This window comes from Colletotrichum phormii (genome assembly GCF_030913505.1).
Source record: "Colletotrichum phormii strain CBS 102054 chromosome Unknown BDP81scaffold_13, whole genome shotgun sequence".
Lineage (NCBI taxonomy): Eukaryota > Fungi > Ascomycota > Sordariomycetes > Glomerellales > Glomerellaceae > Colletotrichum > Colletotrichum phormii.
Window position 1 is genome coordinate 469,082 of NW_026851455.1, and position 25,177 is coordinate 494,258.

General features: G+C 52.2%; 5 protein-coding genes across 5 annotated transcripts; 4 read left to right on the plus strand and 1 right to left on the minus strand.

Moving 5' to 3' along the window:
- Positions 1-1,975: 1,975 nt before the first annotated feature.
- Positions 1,976-2,464, minus strand: BDP81DRAFT_395577 (uncharacterized protein; the record flags this gene model as incomplete). The annotated part of the gene is made up of 1 exon (XM_060588080.1): positions 1,976-2,464. The coding sequence occupies one exon, from the start codon at positions 2,462-2,464 to the stop codon at positions 1,976-1,978; it is 489 nt and encodes a 162-aa protein (XP_060443715.1).
- Positions 2,465-3,657: 1,193 nt separating this feature from the next.
- BDP81DRAFT_286892 (uncharacterized protein) lies at positions 3,658-4,179 on the plus strand (the record flags this gene model as incomplete). Its single annotated transcript, XM_060583035.1, has 1 exon — positions 3,658-4,179. A coding segment is annotated over one exon (522 nt), but the record flags the coding sequence as incomplete, so codon positions are not given.
- A 7,419-nt stretch (positions 4,180-11,598) lies between these two features.
- BDP81DRAFT_395580 (monocarboxylate transporter) lies at positions 11,599-13,010 on the plus strand (the record flags this gene model as incomplete). Its single annotated transcript, XM_060588081.1, has 3 exons — positions 11,599-11,973; positions 12,031-12,452; positions 12,482-13,010. 3 exons carry the CDS (start codon positions 11,599-11,601, stop codon positions 13,008-13,010), a joined length of 1,326 nt encoding a protein of 441 aa, XP_060443717.1.
- A 711-nt stretch (positions 13,011-13,721) lies between these two features.
- Positions 13,722-16,679, plus strand: BDP81DRAFT_377055 (dynamin family protein; the record flags this gene model as incomplete). The annotated part of the gene is made up of 6 exons (XM_060586771.1): positions 13,722-13,835; positions 13,894-14,159; positions 14,285-14,400; positions 14,534-14,606; positions 14,672-15,626; positions 15,688-16,679. 6 exons carry the CDS (start codon positions 13,722-13,724, stop codon positions 16,381-16,383), a joined length of 2,220 nt encoding a protein of 739 aa, XP_060443718.1. The 3' UTR covers positions 16,384-16,679.
- Positions 16,680-18,242: 1,563 nt separating this feature from the next.
- BDP81DRAFT_450870 (histidine acid phosphatase) lies at positions 18,243-19,847 on the plus strand (the record flags this gene model as incomplete). The annotated part of the gene is made up of 2 exons (XM_060592582.1): positions 18,243-18,466; positions 18,542-19,847. 2 exons carry the CDS (start codon positions 18,243-18,245, stop codon positions 19,845-19,847), a joined length of 1,530 nt encoding a protein of 509 aa, XP_060443719.1.
- Between the last annotated feature and the right edge of the window lie 5,330 nt (positions 19,848-25,177).

The window sequence follows — 25,177 nt, forward strand, 5'->3', positions numbered from 1 at the left end:
ATACAAGAAATCACGACATATAATTTAAGAATACGGCGATGTTAAAAAAGAGGGACTACTTATACAGTCGCCCACTATTTAACAATATAGCCAACGCCTTATAATAGCACAGATAATATCACTTATATAAATGGGATTCTATATATGGAGCCGAGATATTATGCAAACGTATACCTAATTAGTAACCAGGCTTATGAGAAAGATCATTACCCACTTACTAAAAGAAATAGCCACTAAGTACCTAGAAGTCACGATTATCCAAGTGCTTAAGCCATTATACGGTCTTGCGGAATCGGGCACTTATTAATAGGCAACCTATCACGACTTCCACATCGTCCAACTATCGATAATTACATCCACATATAACCCGTGCCTACTCATCTCTAAACACGCAGACGGGCCCTTTAACATAGTTAGCATATAGATAGACAATACCCCAGGACTCTCTATGTTACGAGCTGGACAAGGCAACCAACTGTGGCACAAAGCAAAAGCTTCGATAATGATGACTCCGGTCATCATTGTCCCTTGTTCTGCATATATAGCTACGCGCCCACAGTGACAAGTTGCGGCGGGCGTAACACTCTAACGTCGACTTTATAAAAAAGAAAGATAATAAGTTCTAGAAGGCAAAGTTCACGGCCAAGCCTAAGGAGGTCCTTATAACTAACTACCTACTGGCATTTAATAGTGGTATCCTCACTCTTAACGGGGGTAATATCGTCTTCTAATAAAAAGAGTAAAAGGAAAAGATTATCCTTATAAAACCGGTATTAAAGGATCGATAATAATATTATATAGAGCTCGTATACGGCGCCTATATTATTAATATTTATTAATTAGAAGCTACTTTTAACTACGCTAGGATAGTATAAGTAACGGATCTAATAAATGAGGATATTACGGCCCTTAATAAGAGGCTTAACTAGTAAGCTAACTACCTCGATAAGGGATTAACCTACTATCCCCTGGAATTAATATTAACCCGGCTATATATCTTCGTTAACGGGTTATTCGTAAATAATGCGGATCTGACTTCCTAACTAGGTTATATCATTATACTGGCTAACGAGACCATGATAGAGGATAGTTTCTCTATCTACGGCAATGTGATCTATTACTTATCAACGAAGAGCAAGCGAGTCACCAGAAGCGTCCTTGCGTCGAAAGTATACGGTATGGTCAATAGCATCGACCTTGCTTACGTAATCTTAACGATGCTAAAGAGGATCACCGATTGACTAGACTTACCCATAATACCTACAATAGTTTATACAGACTCATATTCGCTATACAAATACCTCGTCAAGTTGGGTACTACTAAGGAGAAGAGGCTTATGATCAATATCATGGCCTTACAGTAATTATACGAACGATATGAGATAATAGAGATTTATTAGATTAATGGCGACGATAACCTTGCCGACGCCTTTACTAAAGCAAGCCCTAACTAGGGGTTAGAATACTTTATTAATAAAGGGAAGGCTACGGTATGAATAGAGGGATAGGTTATATAAAAGGGACCTCGGAAGGAGGAGAAAGGGGCATATTAGACAGTACTGTTCTTCCACATATTATACATGACTTTACAGCGTTCGAATTATCCTTCTAACCGTACCAGTTAGACGTAAAAGAGAGAGATAGTCAGTGTCGGATTGGAAGTCCAATTCGACCGCGAGTAGGGTCAGAGCATGGGCCACCTCGAGGGGGTACACTTAGACCTCAACTACCCACCTAACCTCCGGTTAAAATCTCCCTTCTACTCCTTACGCAGTATCAATCGATACAGAGATATTGATACTTCGTCACCCCCAGGACTCTACGGTTCGAACCAATTTCCCTGTGATAGGGATACCAACAATAGGGGACGAAAAGTGATTAGAATAATTGTACGTGAAGGAGACCCCCTGATTCATAGCACAGTTGCGAAAACAGATACCCGTTACTCAATACAGTGACGATACTCATGCGCCATCTAAGGCGCCTGCTCAAGTTTACACCCCATGACCCTTCTGAAAACCATAATCACCAAGTCTTTGGCCTCCTCCTCCCCAACCTGCACGGGACCGCTACCCTGATCCCACATAATCTCCGTAATGTCCGCCCCGACGTCAGCCCCCTCCCCCTTCTCCGCCGCGGCCGCGGGCCCGGGCCCATCCAAAACTGCTCGGGTTGATGCCCTGATTTGAAACTGCTCGTGGCCGGTCCAACTCCGGTACACATGGACCACCAAGACGCCCTGCACGTCTGGTCCGTCCGAACGACACATCCAGCGATCTTCCATCGACGTTGGCTGGTAGCCAAACAGGAGCTTGGCGGCGTCTGTGCTCGAGATGCAGAGGTTCCAGGCCGCTGTGGCGGGATTGCCGATGGGATGGAGGTCGCCCCAGTTGGAGCCGGTGACGCGTTTGGATGATGACTCGCTGGGTGGAATAGGAGAAACGGAAGTTGAGGAGTTGCCCATGTTGATGGTGTGATTGTCAAAAAGGTCGAGTTGAGAGAGAGATGGGATGCGCCGGATGCGTTCGGGAAGTTGGTGGGTTTGAAGAGATTGGGGATGTGCAATGGAGTTGCCTGATAAGTCGATGTCGTGACTAGTAAGTTTGGGTCTATTTGAAATGGGGATATTATACAGATAGATGGATAAGTATCTACCAGTCCCAATTTTTGTCCGCTGTTCGGCTCGATGCATACAGCGTCTTTGTAAAACAACGATCCCAACCTTAGAGGCTCAAGGAGAGTCTTGATTATTGGTTGGGTATTTTAAGACTCCATCTGGGATGGACAGACACGCGTAGCCTTAAACTTTATTTGCTCTTGAGTCTCTTGTCCCGGCCGTCCGGGCTTCGTCGGAGGGCTATGCAATATCAGATGAAATAGCGGGGTCTTGGCAATATACCACGAACAGAAAATGATGGCCAATTAGTCAAGGTTAGCCTGTCACAGCTCTGGGAGGTCCTGGTCTAGAAGGAATTTGTTCTTTATTGATGCTTTTCTCTCTCAACTAGAGTCTAGCCATCGCAGTCGAGTTACTTTGTTCTCCAATTTTGTCGGCCTTTACAATGACGGTTTACAAATTACTCCGACTCCGTCGAAGACCTTACCCAGCTCCGTCGGTTTCGGATTCCATTGTCTTCGAGTTCAAAGTATTAACGAACGACCAACTAGTCTAGTCTTGGCAAAATGGTAAGGATATTCGTATGGATACGAAAGCTTGTAAGAACCGCAACTTCTTTGAATACAATCAATCTATTTGTTTTTTTCATGCGCCTAAATCCGTACTAGACTCGCCTCGACATGACTATCGAAAGTTGAAGTCATCATGTAAGTGTCACGCAGAGTAGAACGTGATTGAATGCTTTGCGGAAAGATCGGAATCCACGGACTGTGTCTACGGTGTTCTTCCAAAAGAACTCCCTGCTCAAAAGATCAAGAATCATGATATAACCCAGTCAAAATCCGCAGTATTTCTCAAAATGGACTCAACACACAACAAGGCTTCAGATCTTACACTTTCTTACTACACAATCATTTGACAAACCTTTCACATTCTTTTGAACAGTCTCTCTTTATCATCCAACAATGGCTAGACAGCAACCCCTCGTGCTTGGGCTCACGCTCATTGTTTTCTGGGCCTTCCTCTGCAATGGTCTCGATCTCTATCGCGCAGATTCGAGACCCTACGCTACCATCCAGGCCAGCAAGGGCTTTTTGCCCAAGGGCCAATCCAACTTTGGCGTTGCCGCGCCAGACACCAGCCTGTGGAACCACGTCAACGGAGCCAGCACAGGCTTCAGCAAGGACGATGACGGCTACGTCTCCACGACCTCGGACCGCGACCTGGCCGAGACCTGGGTCAACCGCTACCTGAGCGGTAACGGCTTCGTCTACCGCATCCACTCAGCCCCCAACATGATTGACTGCCAGGGCACCCTCAAAAAGTACAACCCGTTCCCGGACGAGGAAGAGTTCGCCGCCCTTGGCGGCATCAAGGAAAACCAGATCATCGGCTGGACCCCCATCAGCGGCGGCGTCAAGGGCAAGGAGCAGCTGAACCCCTTTTACGAGGGCAACATTTACAGCAACATGGGCACCGGCGGATCGCAGTACAAGCTCGCCGCCTTCCCTCCCAACCACCCCGCCTGGAGTGAAGCCCCTTGGTCGCAGTTCTCTTCTTGCAAGCGCAGACGTTCCGCTAGAGACCTCTTCCAAATCGAGAAGCGGGCTTGCTCTGCTGCCAAGAGCAACGTGGACTATGCCAAGGAGTACCTCGAGTACGTCGAGGCCATCTGCCCTGGCTGCCAGTAGTGTTTTTAGCCACTACTATGTCTCAGCTCTTTCAAAGCACCAAAACGACTTGGAGTTGGGAATGGGAATATTCCTAGTCTGCTTCTGGCCAATGTTTCCCGAACAACAAGCCTTCCTTAGTTGATGAGTGTAGACCCTCTGTTTGTATATTCTTTAGACAGCTTGTGAAGCGAAGAATGTTGTTATACCAAGTAGGCGACATGTCTTGACAATCCTATATTGTTTGTTTATCTTGTTTTATATTTAACGCTATGGCGGCAAAGGCGCAGTCGCCCTTGCGGCAGACCTCCCGAAGGGTATGTGGCGTGGAGGGTCGTAGGCTCCAGCTATATACTATACAGTACACGCCGTATCCTGGCGTCCTCCAAGTCTTGCTCGTGAGCTACTATGTGTTCTATCCATCCCTAGTTCCCACTGGTGCCCTAGGTCCGTTATAACCATCTGGTTTCCTAATAGAGGTAGTTTGTCGTTTGGAGGATAGGTTATGGCCTATCTCCTAGTACCGCGGGCAGATCTTCTGGAAGAAGTCTGTCACGCAGAGGAAGGCCTGAAAGCCTTCAGAGTCAGTGATTAGCCCCTTGAAGTAGCGATCGAGGGACCCTATAGGTCCTACGGGCTCCTGGCGGCTGTAGGGGTAGAGGGTGGGCCACTGTTGCCTCCTCAGTAGGGTCTTTCGGCAGTAGACTAGATGGTCTGTCTCCTTAACCTCTCCACAGGAGCAGGTTAGCAGTGCTTCTGTATGGTTAAAGCGCTGGTGATACTGTTCAAAGTCCCCGTGGCCTGACCGCGCCGCGAGGAGGTGATGAAGGGCCGCCCTAGGGAGGCCAAGTTCAGGAGGGCAAGCAAGGGTGGCCTTGAGCCCTAGTTGGGTATAGCGGGGGGTTGCCTCTTGTCTCCACCATTTCCTATATTGGTGCTGTTTGCGCACTTGAGCAAGTCGTTTGATCCCTGAAAGCGTAGCTAGTAGGCCTCTAGGGACTGGCAGTGTTGTACCCTCCTTAGCTAGGCTGTCTGCCTCTTCGTTCCCCTTTATCCCTTGGTGCCCTGGGGACCAGTGGGTTTGTATGTTATATATCCTGGCTGCTGCCTGGATCTCTAGGAAGGCAGCTTGTGAGGAGTCTGGGATATCGCCGCGTATCCCCTGGATGACACTAGTGTTATCAATACAGATATGTATAGGCTGGCCTTGGGAGGTAAGGAGAGCTCGTCGGAGCCCTGCCCTCGCCCCCTCCGCCTCGCCATCGAACACTTCCGCAAGACTGAGGCGGCCGCAGCCTTGAGCTATGCGTTTATTGTTACGGTAGATAACAAAGCCGAATCCCGTGGCCCTATTAGGGGCTTTAGAGCCGTCTGAGTAGATGATCGTGTGACTACCTGGCACGGTCTTAAGCCAGGCCTGGAACGCTTTTGCTGCCTTCTCTTTACTTTGTCCAGCTGTAGGATCCCGTGGACCTGGGTGGTACTGTGGCTGTAGGAGTAAAGGCCTTGGGCACTTAGGTAAGAGGGCTGCTGTTCTTTGCAGCCTTGTTTGCCGCTGCCCTTGCGGGGGGAGCCTTAAGACTAGGGGGTGTTGTTGGTCAACCCTCTGTAGGCGTGTAGCGAAACGTAGGCGTGCCCCTTCGAGGGCTACTGTTGCTGTAGGCAGGCCAGCGTCTCGGATGAGGCTGCTGGTTGGTGTGGTCCTCCAGACAGGTAGGATAGCCCTCGCTGCTGCTGTTATAACTTTTCCCACTCTCCTGGCTAGGCCCTTCTGCCCCGTACTGACAGTAGCTGCCTGGTTAGTGGCCCTGCTGCTATCAGTAGTGGTGCTGCTGTTCCAGGCTGATCTATTTAAGCCTGCATACCAGGTCTCAGCTCCATATAGGGCTGTTGGGAGGACACAGGCAATAACAGCTTGACGTGCCGCAGCAGCTGGGAGCCCCCCTTTTGTGTTTGATAGGTGCTGTAGGAACTTATAGGTGCTGTAGGAACTTGGCCACCTTTTTTGCTGCTGCTGCCTTTACTTCAACGTGGTGTCGGAAGGTGAGTTTCTTATCAAACCAGACCCCTAACCATCGTATAGGCTTAGTTGAAGCCTTAATAGTTAGGTCTCTTGCTTGTATGTCTGGTACGTCTTTTTCCTGGTTATGTTTCCTGCTAAAATGGATTGCCTCGCATTTGTCTGGGTCAAACGCAACCTTATTATCAGTGCCCCAGTTGAGGATCTGAGTAATCTCCTGGCCAAGGGCTACAGCATTATCTTTTAGAGATGGGCTGGAGGCCAGCAGGGCTATATCGTCTGCGTAACCAAACCGTAGTTTCTGGTCGTCGGCTAGGATATCTGCTATATAGAGCAGAAAGAGAATAGGTGATAGCGGAGAGCCTTGTGGTAGCCCACAGGATAGGGGGAAGTCCTCTGTAGTAGTATCTTCTAGCCTGACTCGAGCAGTTCGGCTGGAGGTGAAGGTAAAGATCAGCCTGATCAGGCCAGCCCTGCTGTCGTATCCTAATAAGAAGTCGATTTCGTAGAACGGAATGGAATGCCCCCTTGACGTCCATTGTTGCTAGAGTCGCAGTGAGCCCTGAGTCTAGAGCCTTTTCTATCTCATGGGTTAGACAGGTTGTCAGGTCGACTGCAGCCCTTCCTGGAAGTGCCCCAATCTGCTGTGGGCTAGCAACTCCTTCTAAGATAGTGAGGTATGCCATCCTCTTTGCTATCAGCCGCTCTAGACCTTTACCTAAGCAGGATAGAAGGGAGATTGGGCGCCAGGATCCAGTCTTTGAGAAATCTGTTTTCCCCGGCTTCTGGATCATAACAACCTCTGCTTTTCGGAAGGTCCTAGGGAAGTAGCCCGTTTGAACGCAGGCCTGAAAGAGCTGCTGTATAGGTACAGCTATCAAGCCCCAGGTACATTGTAGTACCTTTGTAGTAATCCCATCAGTCCCAGGGGTTGTGGCCTTTGTGAGAGTCGCCTGGCGTACTTCTTCTATGCTGACTGCCTGCTGCCAGGGTATTAGACGCCTTGCCACTACAGGAACAGTAAAAGGGTTCCCAGGTAGGTCGTCTGCAGCGTCGAATCTCTCTAGTAATGCCTTCCGTAGGGCTTGTGCTTTGTCATAGCTGTTATCAACTGCCTGTCCGTCTACTACTAGAGGTGGGGCTTTGATAGCTAAGCTGGACTTGCGCCAGCTTAGTACTTGATAAAGGCCCTGGTTAGACCCAGCCTCCTCAATCCTAGCAGCCCAGTAGGCACGTTTTGCCTTCCTGACTATAGCCAGAAAGGCCTTCTGCTCCTCTAGGATAGGCGGCGGTATAGTTAGCCTAGGCTCTTGGGCTTGTTGGCGCCTGGCTTCAATAGTAGCTTGGTGGGCTTCTGAGCACTCCTCTGTCCACCAGGGGGCTCCCCTACCCTGGTTAGTTCGTCTCTTCCCTACCGCCTGGATAGCTGTAGAGAGAAGGCTGACTAGTTGGGTAGCTAGGGAGTCTATTTCTGCTAGAGTAGGTTTCTCCCTCAAGGTAGGTAGGGCTGAGACTCCTACCTTTACTAAGTCGGCAAGTCGAGGTAAGGCTGTGTCTGGGACTGAGAGGTGGCTAATCTGGCGTCTCTGTTCCTGGACTTTGCCTAGAGGAATAATTGTTGTAATGGCCTGGTGGTCTGCCCCTGGGTGTAGGTGCGGGCTGATATAGGCCTCTGTAAAGGGGATATTTGAAAAGGTTAGATCGAGGGTGTGCCCATGAGTATGGGTTGGAGCCCCAGCTTCCCCAATAAACTCCAGGTTGTGGCCTTCGGCCCATTCTGCAATATCGTCTCCCCGGTTCCGGCTACGGGCGCCGGGTTCCCAGTAGGGATCGTAAGCATTAAAGTCCCCAGCTATAAGGGCTCCTGCTGGCGGTTGATAGCCTAAGAGGGTACTTGTTGTATGGTTTTTAGGCTCGCCCGGCGGCCTATAGATGTTTGTAATGGTGAAGTTGCTCACCTTTACCCATAGGATATCTCTTGATTGGGTAGGTCTTTGTTGTTGTATTTGTAGCCTTAGACCCTTATGTATATAGGTCATGACCCTAGGCCTTGTGTCTCTGCTATTCCAGAAATCAACTGGCACATAAGAGTTATAGCCTGGGTGTGTGTTGATTTGCATCTTATCTCTATAGCCTATCCAGGGTTCCTGGATCAGTACTATATCGATCTGATCCGCCCAGCAGAGCTCTAGGAGAGCTGTATGAGCTGGGCTTCTCTTCCCCACGTTACACTGGGCGACTCGAAGTACCCGTGGGGCAGCTGTTCTGAGCCTACTGCTCTGAGTCGAGGTCGAGGTGGGTGTAGGCATTAATAACGTTGTAATCAGGCTTCTGTACAACCCGCTGGGGCCTACTGCTTGGGGTAGCTATGATGCGGTGGGTAGATAGGGGAGGGAGGGTAGGGTGATCAGGGGACTGCCGCCCCTCTGCCTCAGCCTCGCTCTCGCCCTCATCCATACCACTAGAGCTTGCTGCGTCGCTAACGTCCGCCACAATAATTGAGTCCTGGGTAGGTGTAGGGGCGCGTGGGCGTTTCGAACCAGGCTGGTGGCTTTCTGGGCTGCTATAAGGCTGCTGGGTGCTGTTGGCTTGAGTGCCAGCCTGACTGCTCTGATAGCGGGCCTCATAGGCCTTCTGCCCAGCCTTACGGATCCGGGAGAGTTCCTTCCGGCCTGGGAGGGTGGGGGAGCCGTTAACTACTAGGGGCCTTGCTGGACAGTCCTTATGGTTGGCTTGGAAGGGGCCGGCGCAGTTAGCGCACTTCGGTCTAGCTGTGCAGGGTCTGAAGGGTAGTACTTCTGTAGAGAAAGAGATAATCCAAGAGACTTCGTTTGTAATAGGGTTTGTACCAAGTTGGGATTGTCGGGCCCGGATAGGCTTATATACAGTCTGTGCAAAGACCTCCTCTTCAACCAGAGTGGCTGGGTCGAGGGCATCCCCTTCGATAGTCCACAGCTTGGCAGGGCAGCGTGGGACGACGTAAGTATACCACTTAGTAGGGGTCTCAACCTTATAGGCTCCAAGACTGCCTGTCAGCTTCTCTTTGTTCATGAGGAGGGCTTGCTGGACCTGCTTATTCAGGGGTCTCAGTGAGTAGCCAGTTGCGATGTGGTAGATATGTGGGATATCTGCTAGTTGGAGGCTAAGGGCCTGGCAGACCTTCCGACGAAGGGAAAAAGGGGCGTGCTTCCTAGCAGCCGTTAGGCCTTCTTCGGGGACGCGGGCAAAGACCCGGAGGTCCTCATTTGGCTGGGATAGAGTCTGAGTCTGAGCCTGGGGCTGGGTTGGGTTTCGGTTGCGGGCCGTGGCCGGGGCTGGGGCCGTAGCTACAGTTGCAGCCGAGGCCACCACGTTAGCCCAGTTCCGGTTCGGGGCCGGAGCTGCCGTGTCGTTCCTCATAATCCTCTTTAAGGCTTGAATTACATAGGTTGTAGCGTCTTTTGCGATCTGCTTCCTAGGCCCCTCAAAGCAAGAGACCACGTTATCCACAGACTGGGCGATAGCCATAAAGACGTCTTTTCGGGATTCATAGTACTTAGCCTCTTCAGTAAGGGCTATAAGGACAGCTCCAGTAGCTGTCCCATTCATAGTTGAGGGCCCCTTAGCCGGTAAGGGGGTTGTTATAGAGGCGTCAGGCTGGCTTCCCACGAGGCTGGGCTGGGATGGCTGGGCCTCGGTACCGCGGCGGCGTTTAGCCCTTGAGGTTGGGGACGGCTCCGGAGGGGTTCCGGAGCCTCGATCAGGGCCGGCCGAGGGAGCCGGCGGCGATCCAGGGCCCGGCGGAGGCTGTGAAGCCATCGCGGTAGGGCGCTGGAGGCGAGAGGTGAAGGGTTTTCAGCTGTTAAGGACTTTAGTGGTAGCCCACGTATTACACTAACAGTAGATGCGAAGAAAAATTAGGCGAGAGGGAAGTTGTGACAATCCTATATAACTACATTAAATGCAAATACAACTTTCGCCTCCTTGATCCTCAAGTCGGCGCAAATCGTGAGGAACTATTACATTCACACATAATTTGAGCTAGCTTTGCATTAATGATATGTGTCCTGAGTTGTATAAACCCAAGATAATCTGGATTGCGTGATTATTGGCGAAAAGAAAAACTGGTACAATAACTGACCTGATTTTAGTTCTTTACACATGCCATTGTTCAGTGTTTGCTTCAGTAGAATTAATGCCAAAATACTATAATTTAAATACCAATGATGATGTTAAGTAATTCAAAACGCTGGTTACTTTAAGATAAGAATACAGCCTGGATGGCTAAATGAACATAACTCTAAAGAAGGCATAATACTAGCAAGCTTTTATCGCGATTTAGAATTTCGCTTTTGAAGAAATGTCTACGCCTCTGTATCCATGGTGGTCCTTCAACCTGATCTATATCTCTGATATTAGGCCGCGATAAAGAAGCATTGGCCTCTCTTTCTTTCTCATGGTCGATGCTAGAACTTGAGGTTCTGTTGTATGTGGTTCACGGCGGTTATGCGGCTTAGTAGCTCCACTAGAGAGATCTACTGTCAGGCGACAGTTTGGCAGCCAGCAGTAATGTGCATATTGGTATATTCCTACTTAAGCGAGTGAGGTGTTGTTGTTGTTGACGTTGTTTTAACTTCAAACAAGAAACAGAACAAGGTTTCAAGGCCATAATGCCTATATCCCTTATTGCAATAGGGAATCGAGCATGGGTTGAATGCATGACTCGAATATGCAATGTCCAGGTCTGACATCTACGTTGCAGTGGAAAAATGCGCAAGCAAAAGCTTCAGTTGGAAACTTGAGAGCAACCAACTCCCTATTACGTACCAAGTTGACAAGTCAGTCTGCTCGCTAAAAAAGAACTTTGCCCAAAGTATTCAGCGATACATTAGTGAAATTGCTTATAGCGTAGCTGCCGAAGCCTTTGCCGGGGCACCATGACTCACTTGGTGAATAGAAGCGAAGAGTTGTGGGACTTTGCGATGTCTCAATTTCTCAATCCGTTTTTGATGTAGAACACGTCAGATCAGCGAAGGGTGTATGTCAAAGTATTTCAAGCACTCGAGTTTTTTCTTCTTCTTGGCTTCGACGGTAATTCTTGGTCACATATTTCATGGTCGCTGTTAATTCGCTCTTGATGTTTAGTTGCGATAACCGTCTGAGAGCCTCTAGTTGGTCTGATTTCCTGATCCTCCCGAAGTGCCGACTTGGGCCCCGCCAAAATTCTTCCTTCCTTCTTTAAGCAGAAATGACATCAAATAACAGCAAGTCAATATCAGACAGCCGTTTGGAAGCTGGGTCTTCGGAACGAAATGTCACAGAACATGACCATGGCAAGGGGTAGGCTAAAGGTCGCTAGTTCCTGGAGCGATCACCACCCCAACCCCAGCTTGATCCAAAGACAGAGGCTGACCTCACCCAGCCGTTACATCATTGTAGTCCTTGCTGCCTTCATGATTAGTTTCATGACGGGTGGCTTGCAATTCGGCTTCGGCATCTACCAGGCGCACTACGAGACGATGGCATTAGAAGACGACACCCCATTCACCGGTGCCACGGCCGCCCGGCTCGACCTCATCGGAACCCTCGCGATCTCAATGCTGACTATATGCGCACCTGTAGTTGTGGCATGGTCAAAAACCATTGGCCCCCAGAAAGTCATGTGCGCAGGCGGTCTGCTAGTCGGAGTGGCCAACGTCCTGGCAAGTTTCGGTCGGGAGCTGTGGCATTAACAGATTACGCAGGGGTTCTTGATGGGAGTGGGATCTTGCCTCTCATTCGTTCCGTCAATGGTCGTCGTGCCGGCTTGGTTCGATAAGCACAGGGCGCTGGCCATGGGCATCGTCTCTGCCGGCAGCGGTGTTGGCGGTCTGGTCTGGGCTCCTGTGCTCGTGGCGTGCATCGAGAAGCTGGGGTACCGGGATACCCTTCGTATGACTGGCACTCTCGGTGCTGTGGTCGTTTGTGTCTGTGGAGCTGTGCTCACCTGGGAACCTGCAATGGCGGCCCGCATACGGAGCGAGAACACGACGACATCTAGATTGAAGATGTTCAAGGTTCCTCTGCCACCATGGAAGACTGTCAAGCAACGCAAGTTCATTGCGCAAAGTTTCAGCATGTTCTGCCAGAGCGCCGCATATTACACACCGGCGTTCTTCTTTGCGTCGTACGCCAAGACCTTGGGATATCGGACAGCGACGGTGCCAATCTGACTGCCGTCAACAACGCCTGCAACGCTGTCGGGAAGATTGCCATTGGGCTCGTGGCAGACCGCATCGGAAGGCTCAACGCCCTGTTTCTCACGACTGTGATTTGTGCCGCCGTCACTCTCGGGTTATGGGTTCCTAGCATAGCGATCGGGATGAGCCATGAGTCCGTAGCAAGGTCGCTACCCGTCAGCTTCACAGTCCTATATGGCATTTTCGCGAGCGCATACGTCAGCTTGTTTCCACCGGCTCTGGTTGAGCTGTTCGGCATGGAATTGATGCCGCAGATTACTGGGATCATGTACATGATCATGGGTGTGGCTTCCATGATTGGGACACCTGTGGCTGGTGCCCTGGTCAGAGGGCACGGAGAGATCAAGGAGTCGGGTGACTACATGGGAATGGGTATCATGGTAGGTACTCTCATGGCTGCAGCAGCCATATTTGTGGCTTGGATGAGACTAGAGGCCACGGCAGACCGGGCTCAAGGGGGACGGAAATGGGTATGGAAGCTGTAAGCATCGGTAATTGGAGGGCAGTAACGGTGCTGCTTTACGCAGAGACTTCTACACTGGAAAGTGCTTGTCCTTTCTTGAAGAGAGTCACTCATTGATCCGAGAGCTAGAACGCTCTTCATTGGAATCGAACGGCCTCCTTAACATGTGCTGAGGCACTCAGAGCAGCCTTTAGCTTGAATGGTAACTTTGTTCAATCATTCTGATTCCTAGATGTCAGAAAGTCAATCAATGACTAGGCTAAGCAAACCACATGCCTTTGAGCTTCAGCATCAATGAATCCTCACTCATGTTGACGGAAAGCGTTTGTAGTTGGACTTGTCCACCGCCCGCCATGTTGACCGTGCATATTACTTCTCAAGGCAGCCATCTCGGCTTCCCCTTAGGCGAGCCGAGCAGACAGCCGTGGTGTATAAGTTGTCAAGGGTTCCATACTGGCATAGACTGTCTTTTATCTAGCTTTTGACCTCTGCGTTTGTTCCCACCCAGTTGAGCGATGCCATGGGTAATGCTCTCCCGCAAAGCAAGTTGTGGAAGGCCTTGGGCGACATTGGCAGCAGGCAAACACGGAAGAGTACTTTTTACAAAACCCTTCCAAGGTCCCAGGAAACTTCCTCTCCTTCTCTCCTTCTCATACAAAGTCTCCGTTCTCAGGATACACGGAAAGACTTCTGACATAATCGTTGGCCGCCATCGTCTTTCACCTCCGACATCATGGCCCCTGTCCAATCCAAAACGCAGGCCACTGGCTTGGGAAACCGAAACCTCTTGGACAAGATCGACAAGTTGAGAGAACTCGGAATCTCCAGGCAGATTGCTCTCCCTCAGGTACCTCACCTCATTCTTTTGACGGCGCTTCATGCTGACCCAAGCTGCATACAAACAGCTCGTCGTCGTAGGAGACCAGTCCTCTGGAAAGTCAAGCGTTCTCGAGAGTCTCACTGGATACTACTTCCCCCGGTCTGTCGGTCTCTGCACTCGTCACGCCACGGAGATTGTCTGTCGTCGAGAACACACACCCGGCATCGTCGTTACCATTCAGCCTGCCGATGCCATCTCGGAAAGGGCCGAGCTTGCCAGGTCGTTCCGACGTGAGCTGAAGGAACTCAAGGGACAGGCGTTTGCGGATGTTCTTCGGGAGGCAAGTTGCTTGTTGGTTCCATAATTTCCTCTTTGCTTCATCTTGGATCCATTCTACAGACTTTCTGTGTCATCTTTCAGCACTGCCAGCTTCATGTCGTAGCTAGTGTTGGCTAATCGTCGCCATAGGCTGCCAGAGTGATGGGCTTGAAGAGCAATGAGAACTCCGAAGGTGCTGCCTTCAGCAAGGATGTTCTTCGCGTTGAGATTTGCGGCCCCAACGAGGAGCACTTGACAATCATCGACGTTCCTGGTAAGACCAAACCCCACTGCTCCTGGCGCTTGCAGCTAACATGAATCCCAAGGCATTTTCGAGAACGCTCAAGATGGTATGAGAATGTTCCCATGATGTCTCTCGCCTTTTTCTCCTCTAACCTCAATCCCAGGCGTTTCGACAGCCAGAGACGTTGCCTTGGTCAAGTCCATGGTAAAAGATTACATCAAGGATTCCAGAACCATGTGAGCCCACCCCCCCCCCCCCCCTCTCCTTAGGTATGTGCGACTGCTAACACGCAGCTACCTAGCATCCTCGCAGTCATCCCTTGCAACGTGGATGTCGCAACCCAGACCATTCTGACCTACGCTGCTGAAGCTGATCCCGAGGGCAAGCGCACTCTGGGTGTCCTAACAAAGCCGGATCTCGTCAGCGAGAACGCCACCCGCGAGGCAGCGATGGATCTCGTCCGAGGTAAGAGACGAGACATCCAGCTGGGATACTACGTTGTCAAGAATCGCGGCGCCGACGACTCTTCCTCCAGCAAAGAGGCCCGCGATGCTGAGGAGAAGAGCTTCTTTGGCGAAGAGCCTTGGTCTCGACTCGACAAGTCTCGCTTGGGAATTCCAGCGTTGCGCATCCGCTTGCGTGAACTTCTCATGGACCGAACCAAGAGCGAGTTTCCCAAAGTCCGGCGCGAGATTAATGAGCGTCTTGTCGAGGCAAAAGCTAAGCTCGAGGCTCTCGGGCAGCCCCGAAGCACCGCTGATGAGCAGCGAGCCTACTTCGGCAAGATTGTGAGTCGATTCAGCGACTTGAAGAACTTTGGTCTGGATGCTTATTACACGGGCGATCCTATCTTTGACAAGCGCCCAGAGCTCCGCCTTGCTACCCGCATTCGCGAAATGAACACAGCTTTCACGTCGATGTTTTTCAAGAGCGCCCACACCCGCAATTTCGATGATCTTGTTGAGAAGAAGTTGGCCAAGACGGACGACCCTGAATCGGACGACCCTGAACAGGGCGGCGAAGAGGGCGGCGACAAGGCTCAGGCTACTCGCTCTTCCGAGGACGACAGCGACGAGGATGAGGATGTCACGAGAGATGATCTCTACAAAATCGCATTCTCAGTGCCATCTGATGAGTATGGCGAGCTTGATGCAGTTCTGTCGGAGTCGTGCAGGTGCCCTGCGCCTCGGAATGACAGCATCATGAAGCACCTTGAGCAGCTGCATCTTATGTCCCGCGGCTTTGAGATGGGCACTGTGAGTGCTCTCTGGGTGTATACCCCTTGCTGATGTGCGTTGTGAATTGACAGAATTGTAGTTTAGTAGCCACATGCTGCCCACGGCTTTCAGGGAGCAATCCAAGAAGTGGGAGGCAATCACCTTGGCCCATGTCAGCAACGCTATCCTTGTCGTTCATCACTTCATCTACGGCGTGGTCAAAGAGTCTTGCAGTGATGAACAAGTACTTGAGGCGCTTTGGTCTTCGATTCTAGAGGACCTCGTAAGCAGATATCAGAAGGCGATGAACCAGGCGAAGCTGCTGATCCGCGTCGAGAGAGAGGGTCGCTCTATTACTTACAACCCAGCTTTTGACGGAGACCTGAACAAGGTCAAGGCCAAGAGGTCTGCCAAGAAATTCGACAAGCTCAAGATTTCTCTGAACCACACTTCTGGACCGGCTGAGTTTGTCCGGTACAGCGACTTGAAAGAGGAAGTAACTCACGAGAAAGGGACGAGCGCGACCAGCTGCATCATCCATGATGTTCTGCAGAGTTACTACAAGGTTGCCAGCGCTCGCTTCTCAGACATGATCTGTGCCCACGTCGTAGATTACTTCCTTCTCGGCGCGGAGGATAGCCCTCTCAATGTTTTGTCGCCGAACCGCATCTTCCAGATGAAGGCTGAGCAGTTGGAGATGGTGGCGGGCGAAGATACCCTGAGCAAGTCTGCACGTGAGATCCTGAAGAACGACATCATGCTCTTCGAGCAGGGAAGAAAGGTTCTCCGCACTTGAATGCGAGATGGGCCACAAGGATTGCTTGGGAGTGGGGTTGAAGCTGGGTCCGTTCTGTTTGCGCAAGGCTCATCTTCATGTTGAATAACTCGCTGCTGGGGTAGAGCTGCAGATAGTCCTGGTGTAGGCTACCATCACAGTCACAGTATCTCGGCTTGTCTCTCCTGCTGTCCCGTAACTTTCGTGATCAACATGTACTCAAGGTCCAGTGTCGCGGGGTTTGCCAGATGAATTCATGTCAGGCGACTCAGGCCTGCAAGATGAGGTCAATATCCTAGCCAGCCAGCACGCACTGTCAAGACGTTTGAGCAAATGAGGAAGGCGCTCATGAGACGACGTCGTGGGCCCTGTCCCGGTCTGATGAGCTGCATCTTGTTGTAGCATTGGTGCAGTGTATGAGTAAGGATGATTGATTGTCACCGTGTCAGGCGGGCAGATCCGCCATCGACGTTGGACCACTCCGTGTATGTACCTGGTGTCGATCAACGAGCTCGTTCTCGTTTCTTGAGAGGTCGGTTGAAACATGTCGAAGTTGGGATAAGCTGCATGGCTACTTTGACCAAACCCCCGACCTCGGGCAGTGGAAGCAAACGGGTCTTGCACGAATCATCCTAGCTTTCAGACCCCACGTGGTCAGAGAAGCAAAAATGGTCCAGTATCGGTGTGTGGGTTATGAATGGCCTTCCGTCCCGAGCTGTACGGATATGGATTGTGCTTCTGCCCCGGAACCGGAAATGTCACCAAGGGATATCAGACTATCAATCAATGGATTCAGACCGAAGCTGCCGGCGAATTTGTGTCTCGTGTTTTCATGACTCCGAGACTCAGTCCCTGATTAGCTGCGAGTTAACCTTACTGGGTATAAGCTGACCTGGAAGGTCGCAACACCGAGTCAATACAAAACACGTTTTATTCATTTCAACCACCATTCACCCCACCTCTTCGGCCCCTCCAGCTCGGGGTGGCCCCTCTCTTCCCTACCGATAAGATGCGGCGAGTAAGACAACCTGTATGTGAGAAAGAGGATCCGTCATTGCTAGGTATATGCGGTATTTTGGGGGTGGAGGCGGCAGGGGAGAGAAGGAGGAGATCAACAAAAGCTTATGGAAGCTTGTTCCAATTCCAACGTCGCAACGACCCACGTGACTGCGCTAAGGTCCTGAAAGGAAGCCAAGAGGGGGCAGTGGCACCGGTGTGGTCCGCTCCACGTTTGGGGCTAATGTCCGCCCGACATGCCGCACCCGAGAGGAACAAGCCGTGGCCCCGACTGGGCAACGTTGAAACGTCCTTTCTTCGCTTAAGCCAGCAAGCAAACCCAATCCCGTACCTTATTCCTCACGTTTTACGCATACAACGTGGGCAAAGGAGAAACGCCCAGCCAGCTAGCTGTATTACTCCGTACTGCATTCGCAGACATATCGCAGACATAAAGACGAGGTCTGATATACCAAGGGTTCTTCTCACGGACCATTTCCCCTGAAAACCCAGGAGCACACATTTGCCGTTGTTTCCAACTTACGGATACACACAACGGGACTTTGAACCCAGGCCAAACGAGACGAACGCACATCCCTTTTCGAACGCTCCTCATTTACCCGTACCTTGCAGATACCTCACATCGACATAACATCCCCATACCACGAACCCAGACCAGACCCCTGGAACCTGGGAAGGAGGGTGGAGGAACAAGGGTGGTGCTGCAGCGGGCGGACCCTTTTTCGCCGTTACATACGCAAGCACGCAAGCTCACTCATTGACCCGCGGAACCACTTGGCGGACCTCGGATTCCCTCACTCACTCTTTCTGCCTCCTGTCAGGCTAGGCTAGGTTATCCTGTCTCCCGCCATCCAACTGCCGCGATGGGTCGACTCGCCGACGTCGCTACGTCGGCCTACGAGTCCGTGAGGGGCCTGCTGACGGGCAAGGCATATAAATACAACGCCATCCCTGACGAGGAGGGTGAAAGGGATGAAGTCGATGAGTATCGTGAGAGCCACGCGCCAGACCCAAAACGTCGACTTTGCTTCCTCACAATCGCCGCCATGGCTTTTGCTATTTTCCTCTCATTAGCCTTGGGCTTCAGGTGAGTTGCCATGTCACGTTGACTGCGTGAAACCATCCCAAACTACAGACTTTTTGAAACTGACACTGCAAACAGTCTCGTCAGCGGCCAGGCACCGCGCAACGGGCTCGAGTCCATCTCACAGTTCTGGGGCCAGTACTCGCCCTTCTTCCCCGTGCCGTCCGACATCGACGTCGCCACCCCTCAGGGCTGCGAGGTCACCTTTGCGCAGGTCCTCTCCCGGCACGGCGCCCGGGACCCCACCGCCGGCAAGACGGCCACCTACAAGGCGCTCGTCGACCGCATCCACGCCAACGTCACAAACTACGGCAAGGGCTTCGAGTTCATCAAGACGTACCAGTACACTCTCGGCGCCGACGAACTCACCCCCTTTGGCCAGCGCGAGCTCGTCGACTCGGGCGAGGCCTTCTACAAGCGCTACCAGCCGCTCGCGGCCGCCAACGACATCTTTATCCGCTCCTCTGGCCAGAACCGCGTCGTCGAGTCCGGGCTGAACTGGACAGAGGGCTTCTTCGGCGCCAAGCTCGCCGACGGCCACAGCGGGCCCGACGGCGGCCTCGTCAGCCTCATCACCATCATCCCCGAGGAGAAGGGCATCAACAACACCCTGGACCACAGCCTCTGCACCGCCTTTGAGGACGGCGCCTTCTCCAAGGTCGGCGACGAGGCGCAGGTGCCCTGGCGCGAGGCCTTCACGCCGGCGATCACGGCGCGCCTCAACGAGAACCTGCCCGGCGCGAACCTCACGGCCGAGGATACCATCGCCTTTATGCAGCTGTGCCCCTTCAACACGGTCGTCAACGGCACGCAGTCGCCGTTCTGCGACCTTTTCACGCTAGAGGAGTGGAAGGACCTAGAGTACTACGAGACGCTGGGCAAGTACTACGGCTTCAACGCGGGTAACCCCCTCGGCCCGACCCAGGGCGTCGGCTTCACCAACGAGCTCCTCGCGCGGCTTACGGGGCAAGCCGTTGTGGATCACACGTCGACCAACACGACGATGGACGCCGACCCGGCCACGTTCCCGCTCGACAAGAAGCTGTACGCCGATTTCAGCCACGACAACGACATGATGGCGATTTACGGCACGCTGGGGCTGTACAACGAGACGGCACCGCTGTCCAAGACGAACCGGACTTCGGTGGCGGATGCCAAGGGGTTCACGGCCAGCTGGACGGTGCCGTTTGCCGCGCGTATGTACGTGGAGAAGATGAAGTGCGGTGGTTCGGACGAGGAGATGGTGCGGATTCTGGTGAATGACCGGGTGGTTCCGCTTGTCGGGTGCGGTGCAGACGGGCTTGGGCGGTGCAAGCTCGGTGCGTTTGTGGATAGCATGGGGTTCGCCAAGAGCGGAGGGCTTTGGGGCCAGTGTTTTGTGTGATGTTAAATACCCAGGAGTGTAAGGTACCTAGAGGAGGTAGACTCTGCATAACAGTACGGAGTAGATGATGGAAGAATTCTAACTGGGACGCATTTTTTCAGGACATTGTTGTTGCCTACTGCCTGAGCTTCATCGTGAAGGGTTGTCAAGAAGGCTTGGGATGAAAATGTGCCGAGTGTCAGTGTCAAGTCAAGTGTCCGGTTAGGGAGGGTGGTTTGTGGCACCAAAGTTTCAGCTGACAGGGGCGCGCCGCGCACTCAGGCCCAGGCCCGGGCCCGGGTCCGGGTCCGGGTCCGGGACGTGGGAGATCGCCAAGAGTTCGCATATTTGCTCCCCCAAGGCATTCCTAGCTCATGCCTAGCAGACAAGAAGACCTTCCAACCTCACTAAAAAAGCTGTCGCCTGATCTTGGTTCATGTTGGGCAAAGATACCTTGCATGTCCGTGTTTCCATTGCCCAAATCTCACTCTGCCTTGGAAAATAACAGCTTCCCACCACTCTCCGTGACCTTCGAGTGCATGCTCTTCGCCCGCTCTTCCACCTCCTCAGGACCCGCCACCGCAGCTTTAGCATCACCCCAGCCGGAAAGCTCATGGAAGAGCAACGCCAAACTGGAGCTCTTCCATATGGGCATCCCGCGCTGCTTGTTGCGGACGATCATGACTATAAGCATCACAAACGTCAAGAGAATCAAGGAAATTGGGAGAATCAGTCGCGGCCAGATGATCTCGATGTACGTTACGCTGCTCATCGCCACTCCGCCGAGGACCGTGTTGTTGGTTGACGTTCGGAATGCCTCCGTCATGCTGTCCGCCACCTCGTCCATGAGATGTGCAATGTCGTCGAACTGGCTGAACGCCAGGCCTAGTCCCGGTGTGACGCGCTGACGGAGCTGTTGGTTGAATCCGGTTGTGGAGCTGTCGTTGGTTGTGCCGACTACGCCGGTGGTGCTCATGGAGGTTGTCAATAGGTCTTGGAGGTATCTGGCAATGTCTTTATAGTTGCAGTAGTTGATCCTAAACTTGATATCCTCGGACAGTTGGCCTGGGCTGGCCGGTTTCAACCCAATCAATTTACTAGCGGTGTCTTCCTCTGCAGATTCATCTGTGGTAGTCACCAGAGCCGTGTGAGGCCCGGCCAGCGGCGCCGCACTGAAGTTGGCGTAGAATGGTGTTGTAAACGTGCGAGCTCAGAGCTCCAAGGTACAATGCATTGCCTGTGAGACTGGAGGGATTGCCTGCAAGCCATCTTGAGCATTGACATATTGGTAAGCCGTGATGTTAGGAAGGAACTTCACAAAGGTAAAGTTGCTAATCACGGCTGGTCGTGATTGTGTAAAGGTGGGATCATTCTGATACCAATACGCATCGTCCAGCGTAGTCTGCCACTCGTCTCCGGAAAGTGAGTTCCAAATGGTCGAGTAAGGGCGTCGGACCGCAGCCCCTCCTGTGATGCCGAATACCGCATTAAAGGCAACGCCCTGAGATGGTACGGTGTAGTTGCAGTCAATTATCCTCAAAGAGTCTTTCGGTTTGGGATTGACGATGCACGTTGGGACCACTGTGTCTGTGAGATCCTCACAGCTGCTGCAAACGCCCAGTGTGGTCACTGTTGGCCAGTCACAAGGTTCGAAGTTGCAAGGCAGCGACGGAGCTCGAGTCGCATTCCATACGGGTGCCAGTATTGCTGCTTGCATCTTGGATTCGACACTCGCGGCGCCATAACATTGCCCATTTCTGTTATCAAGGGCCGATGGATCATAGACTCGGGCCTCCAGGATGCCCGGGCTGACGCCCTTCACCGGAGTGAGAATGACTGGCAACCGAAAGACCGACTGGATGAACGGGTCCACCAGCAAGGATACGACCACCAAGAGGGAAGCGAACGAGGCGAGTACAGTCTTTCGGTTCCTCCTGGAAGCCAGCTGGAATGCTCCCCAGGGACCACGGGAGGCGTTGTCGAATAGTTGCAAGTCACTCAGCTTCTGTGGTTTGTGCTGAAAGTGTAGCCAAAATAGTTGCGATATGATCTCGGTGAGGACAAGAAGACAGGCCGACTTTGCCAGAGTTCCGAGGAACGACACCACGACGGTGGGGGAGAAGAATCTCTTGCCCAGACCCCACTGGTCAAGTCGCCGTCCTTGCTCGTAGGACAGGACTCCGATGATGGACGCCATGCAGGCGAGACTGAATGCGGAGGCGACGACCTCCCATAGCCAGAGACGGTGTATGAAGGAGAATTTCTGCTGTGGACTTGGGCCGTCAAGGGTTCGGTCCGGGCTGTTATGTGTCGGGGAGGAAGAATGATAATTATCCTCGGACAAGGCGTCTTCCTGGTGTGTCTGTCTCTCGGCTTGTAGGAATGGCCCTGTGTCTGCCTGGGCACCCCGAGATCTGTCGTCCCTGTAGCCGTCTCTGGTCCCGTGGTCTTGTGTGTCTGGTATGTCGTTTACACCGGTAGTCTCATGGTCATCATGTCCCGAAATGCTGTTGCGCAAGTTTACGCGCTCAGGCTTGGGCGAATTCCACGGCGCCGAAGAGGTTGGCACCGGTTTTCTGTTTATGACATGCATGCTTTGCCTCGTAGCCGGTATATTTCGAAGCTCGTACTGTTGTGACGCGGCATTGGAATGCCAAGGGCCTTCATCGTTCATCAACTGGGATCTAGAATTGATGGACAGAGAGTCCCGGAGTTCAGCGCCTGGGAACTCCACAGTCGTGGGAACTGGCAGATAAGAGGACATTGCGCCCAGTCTTCATGCAGCGAATACAACAAAAGTAACCATAGAGGCAGAACGGGAAAGATCTGTTGAAGACGCTCCGAGGCGTCTAAAGACTACTTATTCAAGAGTGCGGAAACCCGGGCAACATAATCAGGCTGTATGACCTCTACTCTCACAACCCCCCAGAAATCATTGTAGTCGATTTCATGTTCTGATAAGGAGCAGATGATCGGAGCAAGCGTCTTCATTGGTCAACCGAGATTTATAATAAGGGAAATCATGTCCAAACGGACCAACATGCAGAACATTGTCGCAGTAGAGGTGGTTCTGTGTCGTTAATGCGGTTAGTCCAACGCATGCCGCATGCCACAGCCTGATTCTCACCCCCCTCAACTCGGGTGAATCATTAAGAGATAGACATTGCTGCATCGCAAGATTACATAGTGAATCACATCTCTAAAGAGCTTGAATATCCGCCTTGAAAGTTCTCGTGTCAACATGTTCGGACCTTCCATGTCTACTTAGAGATGATCGAAGAATTACTGTCTTGGCTACAGGTCAAACGAAGACAAGTGCCAATTGAACACTACGTTGGTTGTTTATCAAGTAGCGCGGAGTTGACACAACATTCTAAGATAGACGTATACAAACAAAGGGTTGCGTTAAAGAAGTTGGGCATGTTAATTCTGCTCGTCTAGGGAATGAATGACGGGTGGGTAAACAATAGAGTGCTACTATCCGGGAGGTGTATCCACTTATATCGGCTCTAGCCTCCGAGCAACGTGGATCTGTCAGGCTCACGCCTCCGGCCGCTCCGGGCCTCTGCCGCCGGATCTCTGCCGCCAATTACGGCCTTACGTACTATACTTGCCTGGCTACGACCGGGAGCGCGACTGAGACCAGAGAGGCAATTGCGGCTGTATAATACGCGAGAGTATGCTGCTCTCATTGGCCAACAGCTGATATAGGTGAAATATACTCCGTACTACATCCCGGATCGTAAAACTTGCTGTGATCCCCAGCATTTGTCCTGGTCTGATGCCGAGTGTCAGTGTCAAGTCAAGTGTCCGGCTAGGGTTGTGGCACCAAAGTTTCAGTTGACAGGGGCGCGCCACGCATCAGGGTCCAGGTCTGGCAGATGGCGCGACGGGATGTCGTTTCTTGGGTGCGTGAGCTCGAGCCATTTGGTGGTAAGGCCCCTAGAGAGTCCCATTCTCTTCATCCGTACGAAGTACTTCACTGAAGATGCATAAGTCAAGGCAAGGCGAGGGGGGATTTCTGGTAAGAAGGCCTCATGCAGCCGCAGCTGGAAGACGTTGTTTGCTTGTTTCATCCATCCACGTTGCCTCCTCAACATTTCAGACACCAGATATCCGCCTGAAGAGATTAGGTATCATACCTTAGTGGCATCTGCGATAAGGACCCGGCCGAGAGACAGTCTCCTGTCTCGACCAAATGCAAGGGGGCCATATACGGCCTACGCTATGAATAGCGCCGGGTCGCACACATGCCACGTTCGGATCTCGAATTGGCGTCAGCAAGGAAGAAAAGGCAGGGGTCTCTGATCCGCAAAGTTGGTTTCGTTTCTGGTAGCTTACAGCTGCACCCTCATTGAGACGTCATTGGTCTCGTGGTTAATGGAATGCGCACTTCAAACTCCTGCGTCCGGCGCCTGGTCCGTAAACCTGGGTCTCTTGCTGCTGCTGCTGCTGTTTATATCTGTACGGATGAAGCTTCGACTCGGGGGCCCCCAAATGTCTTTGTTGAAAAAGTCCCTGCGAATGTGTCGCACTTGTTGAGTGGAATGCGCACGCATCCTAGCACCCAGCCCGCGCGCAGTGCCTCCTTGCGTTGCCATGTCTTCAGAACTAAGCCAACCATGAAAGTTGGAGAAATCAGGGCAGACACGATTGGGCAGCAACAGTCAAGCTCTGATGGCCTTAGGTAATCCACAAAAAAGGCACCAAGCTACCGGGTTTCCATTTCGATGTGCGAAGAGAGTGGAGGATGTCCTGGAGATTCAAGATGGAGAGAGAGAGAAGAAAAAGAATGGAGACTGCGGTGCGGGCGGGACGCTGACGGAGCCCGCGGAGCTAAAGAGAATTGGGGGCCGTAGGTACTATGAGAGGGCCGCTTTCATTGGCAGATATTCCATTGCAAGCTGCAACCAAGAGCAAGTTGGGTGCACCTTCTTCATCCTCCTGCGCCAACTTTGTTGCATTTTGGTACGAAGTACGGGAGTAGCTGCTGCCTTGCATTTGCCCTGCCTCAATCCTCCACCAAGGAAACACAAGCCGCTCTGCCGAATAGGCTACCTTAGCTCCAGCTCGCCATTGTTGGACCTGAATACCTGGGTGTAGGTATCCCGTCCATACGCAGTAATTGTACAGCTGAAAGCTTGGGGGCTGCTGCTTTGCTGACCTCACCTGCCCGGTCTTGCGCAACACCTGCACCGCACCTGCACCGCACCTGCACCGCACCTGCACCACCGTCCACCGGACCACACACAGCGTGCGCTGCCTCATCAAACAAGGTTTCGACGGGCCTGGTCTGTCTGCTTTCCTCTCAATCCACCTCACCTCACCTCATCTCATCATACTTTTGGTAC